General features: G+C 60.5%; 1 protein-coding gene across 1 annotated transcript; it reads left to right on the forward strand.

Annotated features, from left to right (window-relative positions):
- Positions 1 to 3937: 3937 nt before the first annotated feature.
- Positions 3938 to 11777, forward strand: COMP (cartilage oligomeric matrix protein). Its single transcript, XM_055566479.1, has 19 exons — positions 3938 to 4047; positions 4299 to 4384; positions 4809 to 4860; positions 5320 to 5489; positions 6185 to 6322; positions 6590 to 6664; positions 6758 to 6916; positions 7004 to 7108; positions 7195 to 7302; positions 7510 to 7669; positions 8205 to 8323; positions 8543 to 8595; positions 8692 to 8873; positions 9080 to 9258; positions 9380 to 9428; positions 9644 to 9840; positions 10549 to 10721; positions 11360 to 11499; positions 11583 to 11777. Exons 1-19 carry the CDS (start codon positions 3969 to 3971, stop codon positions 11627 to 11629), a joined length of 2271 nt encoding a protein of 756 aa, XP_055422454.1. The 5' UTR covers positions 3938 to 3968; the 3' UTR covers positions 11630 to 11777.
- Positions 11778 to 12232: the final 455 nt, after the last annotated feature.

Below are 12232 nucleotides of genomic sequence, written 5' to 3' on the forward strand. Positions count from 1 at the left end.
GTCTCTCTTCATGCAACACAGACACTGGTTTGTTTTGCTGTTACCTACAAAACTCTCATTAAATGTGAGAGGAAAGGAGAAAAAAGTAGGGCGGTCATTTGTCCAGCCACAGTTATCCCTGGAAAATGCTGAAGATAATAATGGTGTAAAACCATTCTCAGAAGTCAATGCCCATTGAATGCCGCATCGTTAAATTCCAGTTGGTTCCTAGTGAAGTCCTTTCTCCCCTCAGGCGACTCCGCAGTCCATTCTCTAAACTGGAGAAGTAAAACTCTACATTATTATTAAAAGTAAATCTACTTTTGAAGGTACCCTCCCCTACCCCATAAAAAAAAAAGAAAGAAAGAAAAGAGGCACAGAGACATTAAGCAACTTGTCTGAAGCTGCACAGCAGAGGTAGGATATGAAACTCAGGGTCCTGGTGCCAGAGACCAAGACTTCTTGGCAGTCTCCTGCTGCCTCCCATGATGGTCAGTTCCTGCCCCCTGAGGCTGTGAGGAGAGGGGACAAAAAGGGAAAACCCACAAAAGTGATGTGGCAAGGTTTCGAGCATTTGGCACTTGCTCAATAAAATTGTAGCCATTATATTTATTGTTATTTTCCTCTTTATTATACGTTTTGGAGAGCCTGAGATAAATGACGACACAGTCAGGGCAAATGGAGGATGGGAAAAGAGTCAGGGCTTGCCAGAGTTCACAGAGCAAGTCAGGGTGGGTCTGCCAGACTCCAGTGCCCAGATGGCACCCCTTCTGCCCCACCGCCCCGCTCCCCACTGCTTGGTCTTTCTGGAGAGTGGGGTGCAGCCGGGCCATCCAAGGCAGGCTGGGTCAGGCTCCTCAGCTGCGGATCCAGCAGTGGCTAAGTGGCCTCCCTCGCTGCTCTAATGAATTCCCCAGACCCTGAGCCTGTGGCTGGGCCCGCCCAGGGCAGGGCGGCTGCCTTCCCGACATACTTTCCCTCTGGATTCACAGGAGAGGCGGCTGGGCAAGCGGGGGGCGCCCACATGTCTCCTGGCCCAGCAGAACTCTGCCAGGGAGGGCTCCGAAGCCTCATCACACAGGCACCAGCCCCTCTGCCCAAGCCTGGCCAGGCTCCTGGAACCGCTGGGTCTAGTGTGGTGGGAAGGGGGGCTGGCTGGGGCGCCAGCCAAGGGCTCAGGCCAGGAGGTCCCGGGCAGCAGTCTTCACAGCTAATGAGGGGCCCGGGTTAGCATTTCTCATCTGCAACCTGTGGCCAAGGGCAGAGAGGGGTAGTGTGAAAGCCTCAGGGGTCCTGCCTTCTCCAGGTCTAATCCTGCCTGTGTTAGCTTGAGCTGTCTCATTCCCTCTCTGAGGAAAATGTGAGTAAGAACAATCTGAAGTATAACTGACTTCGTGTATAAGTTCCGTGTTGTATAATGAGGCTAACACTGGAGGTAGACACTGAGCTCATTCAGTCCTCTCAGCAGTGATCACTCCCACTTTCTAGGTGAGGCAACTGAGGCACAGAGAGGTCAAGCAACTTGCCTTAGGTCACACAGTGAGGCTATGCCCAGCTGACATTCGAACCCAGGCCATGCGGCTCCTGAGTCTGTCATAAAGTACAGCGGGAGCAGGGGTTACTGTTATTAATAGTAACTATGGTACACGAATTATAAGAGACAATAACCATGTGCTACTCATCGTGGCAGGGCTCTCTGCGGGCCCAGGGGCCCCTGGGAAAGGAGGAACAGAACAAAACACAGACATCCCCAGTCCCCTGGAGAGGTCACCCTTTCTCTGCCAGAAATACTCTGTCAGGCATCCTAGGGGAATGTCACGCAGCCCCTAAGCCCTGCCTGAGAAGATCAGGGAGGGCTTCCTGAAGGAGGGGGCATCAAAACCAGATTTGGAGGAAGGAGAACGGTATTTGGGATGGTGGGGAACAGCAGGTACAAGGGCCGGAAGTTCACCCAGAGTGAGTGAGTGTGTAATGTGAAGCTGCCAAGGTGTGAGGGGGAGGAGGGGGCTGCTGCCTGGAAGTGGGGTTTCAGAGCCAGTGGGATCCAGAGAGCAGGAACATGAAACCAGATTGCCCGGCTCCAGGCCTCTGCTGTCTGATCTGCAGACTGGGACAGCCTCAGGACTGCCACCTTCGCCGTTCCCTCTGCCGAGAATACTCTTCCTCATAACTCCTCATGGCCCAGCCATGAACACGGCCACACGTGCCCATGCTTCTAGCCCCATGCCAAGCCTGTGGCAGGGGCCTGGCTTCCATGTGTCCTCATCCTAGCTGCATGAGGCACACGCAAGCCCAGAGGCCCTCCTGGAGCCGTGGTTTTCCCAAGAATCCCAGCACCAGCCGGGAGCGGCCCCCAGGTATGCCGGATGCCAAGGGAAACAGGAGGTGAGCTCATGGCCCTGCCACAGGCAGCAGGGCACAGGCTTCACTAGAAGTGCCCAGGTTGGGATTGGCTCTTCAGCCTCCCCTCCAGACCCACCACTCCTCACTCACCCTCTGTGGTTCCCCATTGCCCTCAGGAGACAGCCCAAGCCCTGTACCACCTGGCACCAGTTCTCCTGAGCCCCACGATTTCCCTACCCCGAGATCAATCTGTCCAGCAGACCAGACTCACTTTTGTCTCAGGGCCTTTGCACATACTGTTCCTCTAGCTAGAATGCCTTTCAGCCATCTCTTTATCTGGCTGTGGTCTCTTCACCTTCCTGGCCATAGCTCTGTGTTCCCTCCTCTTCTAAGAAACCTCCCTAGACTCCCCCTGATGCCCCAAGCTGGGTCAGGCACCTTCTTGGAGCTCCCACTGCTGCCTGTCCCTTGGGACGATTATGGTGGGCTCCCCACGAGGGAGGAGCCCAATCTGGTTTGTCCACTTCATGTCCCCAGCCTCATGGCACATAGCAGATGGTCAATGCGTTTGTGGAATGAATGAATGTGGTTGAAATATCCCCAACTTCAACCTTCACATGTTTCTCTCTGTCAGAATTGTCTTCACCTTTTTTATCCCCTGATCTGAGTCTTCCTTTCCTTTAGATTTCTTGCCACCTCCTCCAGGAAGCCCTCAGTGACTTCTCTGCAACCTCCCACTAGAACAGATCTGGCAATGAGCCTACCTTGGCTTCATCCCTGCCCCTCACAGTGGCTTTCGGCTATTTGCTTCACCTCTCTGGACCTCAGTTTCCCTGCTTATAGAATAGAGGCTTCAAACACTGGAGGGTAGCAGTAGAGAGGGTTAATACCAGAAAACAGAGGTGTTTTGTAGCTTAAGAGCATGGCTGGGCTGGGAGGATTTTCCTGATTAGCAATAATTTCTATTTTTATTACAGGCTGTTCCCACAGAGCTGGACTTGAGCTCCGATGGTATGGGCAAAGTCTCGACAAACAGAAGCACAGGGCTCCCCTTCAGACCTCCTCCAGCCGGAGTCCCTTAATTTGCTAGCCCTCCTGCGGGGACGGACACACACACAGGCGGGTGCACAGACTGGGTGACTGAGCGGGCTCCGGCCTCTGGGCGACCAGGTTGTCACCACCACCTACCCATCAACCAGAGAACGGCAGAGAGGAAAGACCAGAAAGGGGTTGGGGGAGGAGGTAACTCCTAACCTTAAGCCACTCTTGACTCAGTTTCCCCAAGTGTGAGCTAAGGGGAGCCGCTATGGGGCTCGCTTCGGTTCCAGCTATGGTGGAGGCTTGGCACGCAGCCGTCTCTCAAACAAGTGAATGAGAGGGCTGGAGGGCGGTCCTGACTGATTCCCCGCCCCACCAACCTCAGCCCAAGCCCCCTGTGACTCAGTTTCCTCGCCCGATCCGGGTTTAGCAGCGCTGGGCGGGGCCTTGAACGTGGAGGCCAGCGCCGTCTGTTTACCTTGAGGCTGGACGCTGGGCAGGGCCGCGGTGGGCCGTCCCCCGGGCCGGCCGCGCCGCCGGGATAAATAGGCCTCTCAGCCCTCGTGGGCGGCAGAGAGCGAGCCGCCGTCCAGCTCCCCGCCGCCGTCATGGTTCTCGCCGCCGCCCGCGTTCTCTTGCTCACGCTGGCTGCCCTCGGCGCATCAGGCCAGGGGCAGATGCCGCTGGGTAAGCCGCTCCTCCCCCACGCCGTGCCTCTGACTCCCAGAGGGACAGGACTCGCGGGAGGCCTGGGGTCGCGGGCGGCTCCTTGATGCTCGGGGAAAGTTCACCGGGGCGTGCCGGGTGGAGACAGCAGACAGTGGGGCAGAAGCTCAAGTAATTGGGTGGGCGTCAGGGATCCCTGCGGCGGCGGGGTGAGGAGTGGTGATGGGGGTCGCCGGTCCCCGACGCCCCACCAGCGCCCCCTGTCAGCGCAGGTGGGGACCTGGGCCCGCAGATGCTACGCGAACTCCAGGAGACCAACGCGGCCCTGCAGGACGTACGGGACCTACTGCGGCAGCAGGTGCCGGCCGGGGTTGGGGGGTTGGGGGTGCAGGGGAGAAGACAGAGACTTGGAAGAGGGGAAGTGGGTCTCTGAGGCAGGGGAGGTTGGGGGAGTCGGAAGGGACCGGAGAAGTTGGTCCTGATGGAGGTGAAGAGGGGCCGGGTTTATGGAAAGGAAGAGGGAGAGGAGGCGGGGCGGGGGGGTGTCCCAGGGATGCGGCGTTCTACGAGAGAGGGTACGGATCCTTGAGGGGAGAAGGAAATCCCAGGGAAGGAGGAGAAGGGGCTGGGAGAGTAGGGATCTGGGGGTAGGGAGTCCGTGGGGAGAGGGTCCGCGACGGTGGTGCCATGGGGAAGGAGTCTGAAAGAGGGAGAGGGGAGACCGGCGAGGGAGGAGAATGATGGAGCCCCGCTGACCACACCCCATCTCCCTTGCACCAAAGGTCAAGGAGATTACATTCCTGAAAAACACGGTGATGGAGTGTGACGCGTGCGGTGAGCGCAGCCGGGGCGATGGAGACGGGGTGGCTGGGGAGCGAGAAGAGATGGGGAGACAGAAACAGATCCAGAGAGCAGAGGACAGACCGGGAGCAAAAGAGAGAAGAAGACAGAGGTTGACAGAGATGGAGAGATTGGATGAGAGATGGAGAGAGAGGAACAGAAAGGAGCCAGAGAGACTGTGGGAGGGGGAGACCCCCCAAAGAGCCAGAAACCTTGCAAGAGGCGCTGGGAGGTGGAGTCGCGGAGGGAGAAGCGAAAAAAAAAAAAAAAACACAAAAAACAAAACAAAACGGTCGGGTGCAGAGATCCAGAGACTGCAGAGACCTGGAGAGCGGACCACTCAGTACGGGGCGGGGTCGCAGAACAGCCAGGATGTTGCCTGGATGGGAGCTCTGTCTCGATAGGCTCCACCCCTGGGCGTGGCCTTAACCACTCGCGCCCCACTCCCTGCAGGGATGCAACCCGCGCGAACCCCCAGACTGACTGTACGGCCGCTAAGCCAGTGTTCGCCCGGCTTCTGCTTCCCCGGAGTGGCTTGTACCGAGACAGCCAGCGGCGCGCGCTGTGGACCCTGCCCCGAAGGTTTCACGGGCAACGGCTCGCACTGCGCCGACGTCAACGAGGTGTGTCTGCCACCACCGCCCCGACGAACCCCCAACGCTTGCCCCACAACTCCCCACCGCCCCGCCCCGACGACCTCCTCGTCCGCTGGGGGTCCTCCGGGAGAGCACCCCCTCACCTCCGGGGGCGCACGTCCAGACGACCTCCCCACCGCCAGGGGACAGTCACCCCTACCACGCCCCTCTCCACCTAGGACGCCCACCCTGACGACCTCCTCCATAGCCAGTGACGTCCGCCCCGACGACTCCCCTACCGCCGGGAGTGGTCCCCCTCAACGACCCCACTCACCACCGCCCGGGGTCGCCGACCCCAGCGACCCTTCCACCACCGGGGCTCCCCCGTCCCGGCAACCTCTTCACCGACGGGCACGCACGCCCCGACGACCACTTCCCCCCTCCGCTGGAGATGCCCGCCCTCAAAATTTCTTCCCCCGTCCATGAGCATCCAGCCCACCGGGTCCCAGAAACAGCCCCACTCCAGGCAGGCCCTTCTCTTCGCCTGGTCTTGCCCTTTCCCACATCAAGGCAAAGCCGTGTGTAACCTCTGGGACAATAGCCTCTGCCCCACATGGCACCCCGTCCCTCCTATAGCTAGCTGATGGCCCTTGAACTTTACAAGTTCAATAAGCCCTAAGGCGCCTCTTTCGGGGAGGCCCAGCTCCTCATCCTCTGATCCTCCCCGGCCCTTCCTCCTCCAGTGCACTGCCCATCCTTGCTTCCCTCGCGTTCGCTGCATTAATACCAGTCCGGGCTTCCGCTGCGAGGCTTGCCCACCTGGGTTCAGCGGCCCCACCCACGAGGGCGTGGGGCTGGCCTTCGCCAAGGCCAACAAGCAGGTGAGGGCCATCGAGGGTTGGAGAGCCGGGAGGAGCATTTCGGGGTGGGGAGGCATTTTGTTAAGTAAACTCCAGCCTCGCAGCCTGCTTGGCTCCAGGGGCAACGGATGGGGACAGGAGTCTGGGGAAGAGGAAGTTAAGGGTTTCCCATCAGGGATGGTCGGGACTGGAGGAAAGATGCAGGGAAGAGGTAGGATTCAGAGGATTCGTGAATCGGGTCTGGGGGTATCTGCCTGGAGCGTTGACCAGTGCGCTCTCTCCCACCAGGTTTGTACGGACATTAACGAGTGTGAGACCGGGCAGCATAACTGCGTCCCCAACTCTGTCTGCGTCAATACCGTGGTAAGGCCTGGGAGGACAAGAAAGGATTGAGAGATGGAGGGTGGGGCGGAGGTGTCAGGCGGCGGGGGCTGACCTCCTGTGGCCTGGGCTCAGGGCTCCTTCCAGTGCGGCCCGTGCCAGCCCGGCTTCGTGGGCGACCAGGCATCAGGCTGCCGTCGGCGGCCACAGCGCTTCTGCCCTGACGGCACGCCCAGCCCGTGCCACGAGAAGGCCGACTGCGTCCTGGAGCGTGATGGGTCGCGATCTTGCGTGGTGAGTGCGAGCAGGCCAGGAGTGGAATGGGATGAGGGTGCGGGTGTAGGGCCACGCCAGAGCACCCACTTACTACCCCACCCGCAGTGCGGCGTCGGCTGGGCTGGCAATGGGCTCCTCTGCGGCCGCGACACAGACTTGGACGGCTTTCCGGACGAGAAGCTACGCTGCTCTGAGCGCCAGTGCAGAAAGGTGGGGGCGGTGTGGAGGGCGTGGCCTGGTAGAGGGAGGGCGGGCCTACTGGCCACGCCCCTAATGCCCGCAGCGCCCACCCCTAGGACAACTGCGTGACGGTGCCCAACTCAGGGCAGGAGGATGTGGACCGGGACGGCATCGGAGACGCCTGCGACCCGGACGCCGACGGGGACGACGTCCTCAATGAGAAGGTGGGGCAAAAGTGGGGGCCTGGGTGAGACCGGGTGGGGGGCGTGTCTCCGGGTGACCGGTGTGGCCTCAGAGGCTGATCTCGGGGTCCCAAAGGACTGGGGGGGGGGTTTCCATGCAGAGGAGGCGGGGCCTCGGAGCTGGACAGTCTGGGGAGTGACTTTTGACTCTCTAGGACTGCCTATCCCCTAACCGGCCCTCACCTCTAGGACAACTGCCCGCTCGTGCGGAACCCAGACCAGCGAAATACGGATGGCGACAAGTGGGGTGATGCGTGCGACAACTGTCGGTCCCAGAAGAACGACGACCAGAAGGACACAGATAAGGACGGCCGAGGCGACGCCTGCGACGACGACATAGACGGCGACCGTAAGTTCTGGGCAGAGGAGGAGAGGAGAGGAAAGGGCGGGCACCAAGGGGTGGGGTTTGGCTGGAGGCGGGGCTCAGCCTCTTCTGGAAGCCGAGGAGCGGGTGAGCTCGCCTAGGGCGCAAGGGACCGCTGACCCTGCTCCGCGGGCAGAAATGCAAGCTGGGAGGCCGAGGGAAAGAGGGAAGACCTTTTGGAGGAGGGAAAGGGGGACCGTGCGTTAGATGCTGCAGGGGAAAGAGGACAGAGCCATGAGCATGAGGGACAGGGCCCCCTGGAGGAGGTACCATTTTTACAGCCGGGAGAGACTCAAGGTGGTGCACACACTGAGCCAGTCCCTGCACCGCTCCATTCATTTAGTCTCTAGGAGGCTGGGCACTGGGCACGAATACCTGGTTTAACTTTGTAGTTATTGGGAGCCAAAGGTGGAGTGGGGACTCTGTCCCAGGCTAATCCCAGGTCTGCACCTGCTCTGCTGAAGTCAGCCTGGCCCCGGCCCCATCTGGGGATCCGGTTCTGTTCCTCTGCTTCTCACAGGGATCCGCAATCCGGTGGACAACTGCCCCAAGGTGCCCAACTCAGATCAGAAAGACACTGATGGTGATGGTGTAGGAGATGCCTGTGACAACTGTCCTCAGAAGAGCAACGCAGACCAGGTGAGTGTAGGCCGGACTCCAGCTGGGGCAGGCCCCCAGGTGGGTCCCAGGCTGGTTAACAAGGCTCCAGCCCAGTCTGAACAACTTGGGGTTGGGGGAGGGGGTTGTTGCTTGGGCTCAGGAGAATCTTGACTCTGGAACTGGGGGTGGGGAAGAGGCTTCTGAATTCTTCTGCCATGATTATGAACGTCTGTATCCTCCCCCTCCTCTGGTCCCCAGAGGGATGTGGACCACGACTTCGTGGGAGATGCTTGTGACAGCGACCAAGACCAGTAAGCAGGCCATCTGGGGCTGAGGTAGGGACCCAGGGTGGGCAGCGCCTGACCCGGCTTTCTGGGGTCTCATTGTCCCTGTTCCACCCACTCTAGGGATGGGGATGGGCACCAGGACTCGAAGGACAACTGCCCCACAGTGCCCAACAGTGCCCAGCAGGACTCAGACCACGACGGCCAGGGTGACGCCTGCGACGACGATGATGACAATGACGGGGTCCCCGACAGTAGGGACAACTGCCGTCTAGTGCCCAACCCGGGCCAGGAAGACAAGGACCGTAAGGCCGGACGCAGGTCCCGTGGGGGGGATGGGGCCAGGGTGAGGTTTGGGGTGGGCATGGTGGGGGCAGTGGCATTTGTGAGCCGAGCCGGAGGCGTGGCCTGGGCAGGGCCAGTAGCTTGTATGGGCATGGCCAGGCCTGGGGCGGGGCCTGGAGCTCATTCTATCATTTCGGTGGGGGGGGGGCCTCCCACCTCCTCTCAGGCGACGGCGTGGGCGACGCGTGCCAGGGCGACTTTGATGCGGACAAGGTGGTAGACAAGATCGATGTGTGTCCGGAGAACGCTGAGGTCACCCTCACCGACTTCCGGGCCTTCCAGACGGTCGTGCTGGACCCTGAGGGCGACGCGCAGATAGACCCTAATTGGGTGGTGCTCAACCAGGTGGGGGCGGGGACTAGGCGGGAAGTGGGGGGAGCCCAGGACCACCACAGCGGGTCCTAAACTGGGGGCGGGAAGCCCAGTCCTTCTGGCCTGACGCCCTTCTTCCTTTGAACCTCACCAGGGTATGGAGATCGTGCAGACGATGAACAGCGACCCAGGCCTGGCTGTGGGTGAGACGCGGGGGTGGCCAAGCCATGCAGGGAGCTGCTCGGGGGGCGGGGCCGGAGGAGAGGCGGGACAGGGGCGGGCCTGGACTCGGGAAAGGCGGAGCCAGGTTAGGTGGGCTGGACTCTGGGCTTGGGCGTTCTGTACTCCGAAGGGGCAAGGTTCGGGGACGGATCCCGATCCCGGTAGGACAGGGGCTAGCGTGCCTTCCTCTCCCCAGGTTACACGGCCTTCAATGGCGTGGATTTCGAAGGCACGTTCCACGTGAACACTGCCACGGATGACGACTACGCTGGTTTCATCTTTGGCTACCAGGACAGCTCCAGCTTCTACGTGGTCATGTGGAAGCAGATGGAGCAGACGTACTGGCAGGCGAACCCCTTCCGTGCGGTGGCAGAGCCCGGCATCCAGCTCAAGGTGCCAGGCCCTTCCTGAGCGCTTGGTTTCAGCGTCTTCTCTGAGGCCCCCTACCCTTCCACAGACCCACAAGCCTTACAGTCCCCGGCATTATCCTACGGACCTCAAAGGCTTTCTACCGAAATCCTCCCAGTTCCTCCCACAGGCCCTCAAACATTCCCCCAGGATCCCCTGGTCTTCCTGTGGGCACCCAAACCCCCTCACAGAGCCCCAAGCTTTCTCTCAGGTTCCAAATCCTCCTGCAGACCCCCTAGAATAGATGTGCTCAGGCGTGTCCGACTCTTTGCAACCCCATGGACTGTAGCCTGCCACGCTCGTCTGTCATAGGATTCTCCAGGCAAGAATACTGGAGTGGGGTGCCATGCCCTCCTCCAGGGGATCTTCCAGACCCCGGGATGGAACTCCCATCTCTTGCATCTCCTCCATTGCAGGCGGGTTCTTTACCACTAGCACCACCTGGACCCCAGTATTTCACTGAATCCCTGAAATTCCCTAAGTCCTCTAGACTCTAGTTTATCCTACTGACCACTGCTGCCCCCTATAACCTACCTGTAAACCTCCATGTGGCCAAGGCTTCCTTGAGGGTCTCCCATCCAGGCATACCAGGGGCCCCCACCACTCCTCTATGACTCAAAGCTCCTTGCCCGTCTGGGGCCTTGGTGGCCTGTATGGTCCCTGACCCCACTCCCCTCTTCCTGGATTTGGTAGGCCGTGAAGTCCTCCACAGGCCCTGGGGAGCAGCTTCGGAACGCACTGTGGCACACAGGGGACACAGCGTCACAGGTGCGGCTGCTGTGGAAGGATCCCCGGAACGTGGGCTGGAAGGACAAGACATCCTACCGCTGGTTCCTGCAGCACCGGCCCCAAGTGGGCTATATTAGGTGGGAACCCACCCTCCGCCAAAGGGCCCAGAGTCCCTGTTCATTCCTGGCTCTTGTGGGAGAGGGTTGCTTCGGGGGGCCTTGGTCCCCTAGCCTGTAAAATAGGAATAATACAGGCAGAAATAACTGTTTGGCTCTGGGGCACGATACCCCTCCGAGGACATGGGGAGGGTTCAGGTCCGGCAGAGAGGCTCAGTGGGCGGGGCCAGAGGGTAGGCGGGGGCCAGAAGGTAGGCGGGGCCAGAGGGGAGGCGGGACAGGGGCGGGCCTGGACTCGGGAAGGGCGGGGCCAGGTTGGGCGGCCTGGACCCAGGGCTGGGGGTTCTGAACTCCGCACATACATAGCAGAAGGTGGGGTCTCACCCACTCCCCGTTTCCCAATCCCCACTCTGCGCTGCCAGGAAGTCTAGGCGCTATGTTTAGCAACTACTGTATGCGCGCCCTGCACATCCGTCGTCACACAGGGGTACTGAGGCTCACATCAGGAGCCCCCTCTGCCCTGAGTGTGGCCCAGGCAGGGAGACACACACTTCCCTCTCCTAGAGAAGAGAAGCTAGTTCACTGGGCAGGGTGCTGACGCTCTGAGAGGGGAGGGCCTGGCCTAGGGCCCCGAGTCACGGTCTCCTCCTCCCCTGCAGAGTGCGATTCTACGAGGGCCCAGAGCTGGTGGCAGACAGCAACGTGGTCCTGGATACGACCATGCGGGGCGGTCGTCTGGGGGTCTTCTGCTTCTCCCAGGAGAACATCATCTGGGCCAACCTGCGCTACCGCTGCAACGGTAAGGGGACCCCCATCAGAGAAGGCGGGAGTCTGCACCCCCCACCCTCACCCGCCTCTCACCTGCTCACCCTCTCTCCACAGACACCATCCCCGAGGACTACGAGGCCCAGAGGCTGCTGCAGGCCTAGGGATGGGGTTGGGGACCTGCCACTGGGTGACAGCCACCCGCGCGGCTGCCCTCACCGTAGGAAGTCATCAGCACCAGGCCCCAGGAGGCAGTCGGCCTGGGGGGCAATGAGAGGGGCTCAGGGAAGACAAAATAAAGTGTGTCTGTGTGGCGGAGGGGCTGGCTGTGGTCTCTGCTTCGGGGAGATGGTAGGGTCAAGTCTCTGAGGGGAGGCTGGCCCAGAGACCCCAAACTTAGGCAGTGGCGGTGGGGACTGCCACTGACTCCCTGCCTAGCAGCCTGACTAGGAGTGTCGGGCCTCGATTTGCAGGCCCCAGGCCTGCTGCTTCGTCCCCTCCGCGCCCCTGGAGCATCTGGCCAGGGATCCTGCGGTGTGTGTGTGAGGGGCTCAGGCCTGGGTGTCCGTGTTCATGGGTGCGTGGTCTTTGGGCAACTCCCACCTGGCGCGCCTGCAAAACCCACATCTCATCCTTGAGGTGGGAGAAGAGGGAAGGAAAAAAAGGGAGGAGGCAGAGACGAAAACAGTGAATTTTTATTACGTTTCATTACAAAGGATGCAAAGATACAAAGACGATAGCGCCCACGCCAGAAAGGACGGGCAGGG

This window comes from Bubalus kerabau, chromosome 1 (assembly GCF_029407905.1).
Source record: "Bubalus kerabau isolate K-KA32 ecotype Philippines breed swamp buffalo chromosome 1, PCC_UOA_SB_1v2, whole genome shotgun sequence".
NCBI lineage: Eukaryota > Metazoa > Chordata > Mammalia > Artiodactyla > Bovidae > Bubalus > Bubalus kerabau.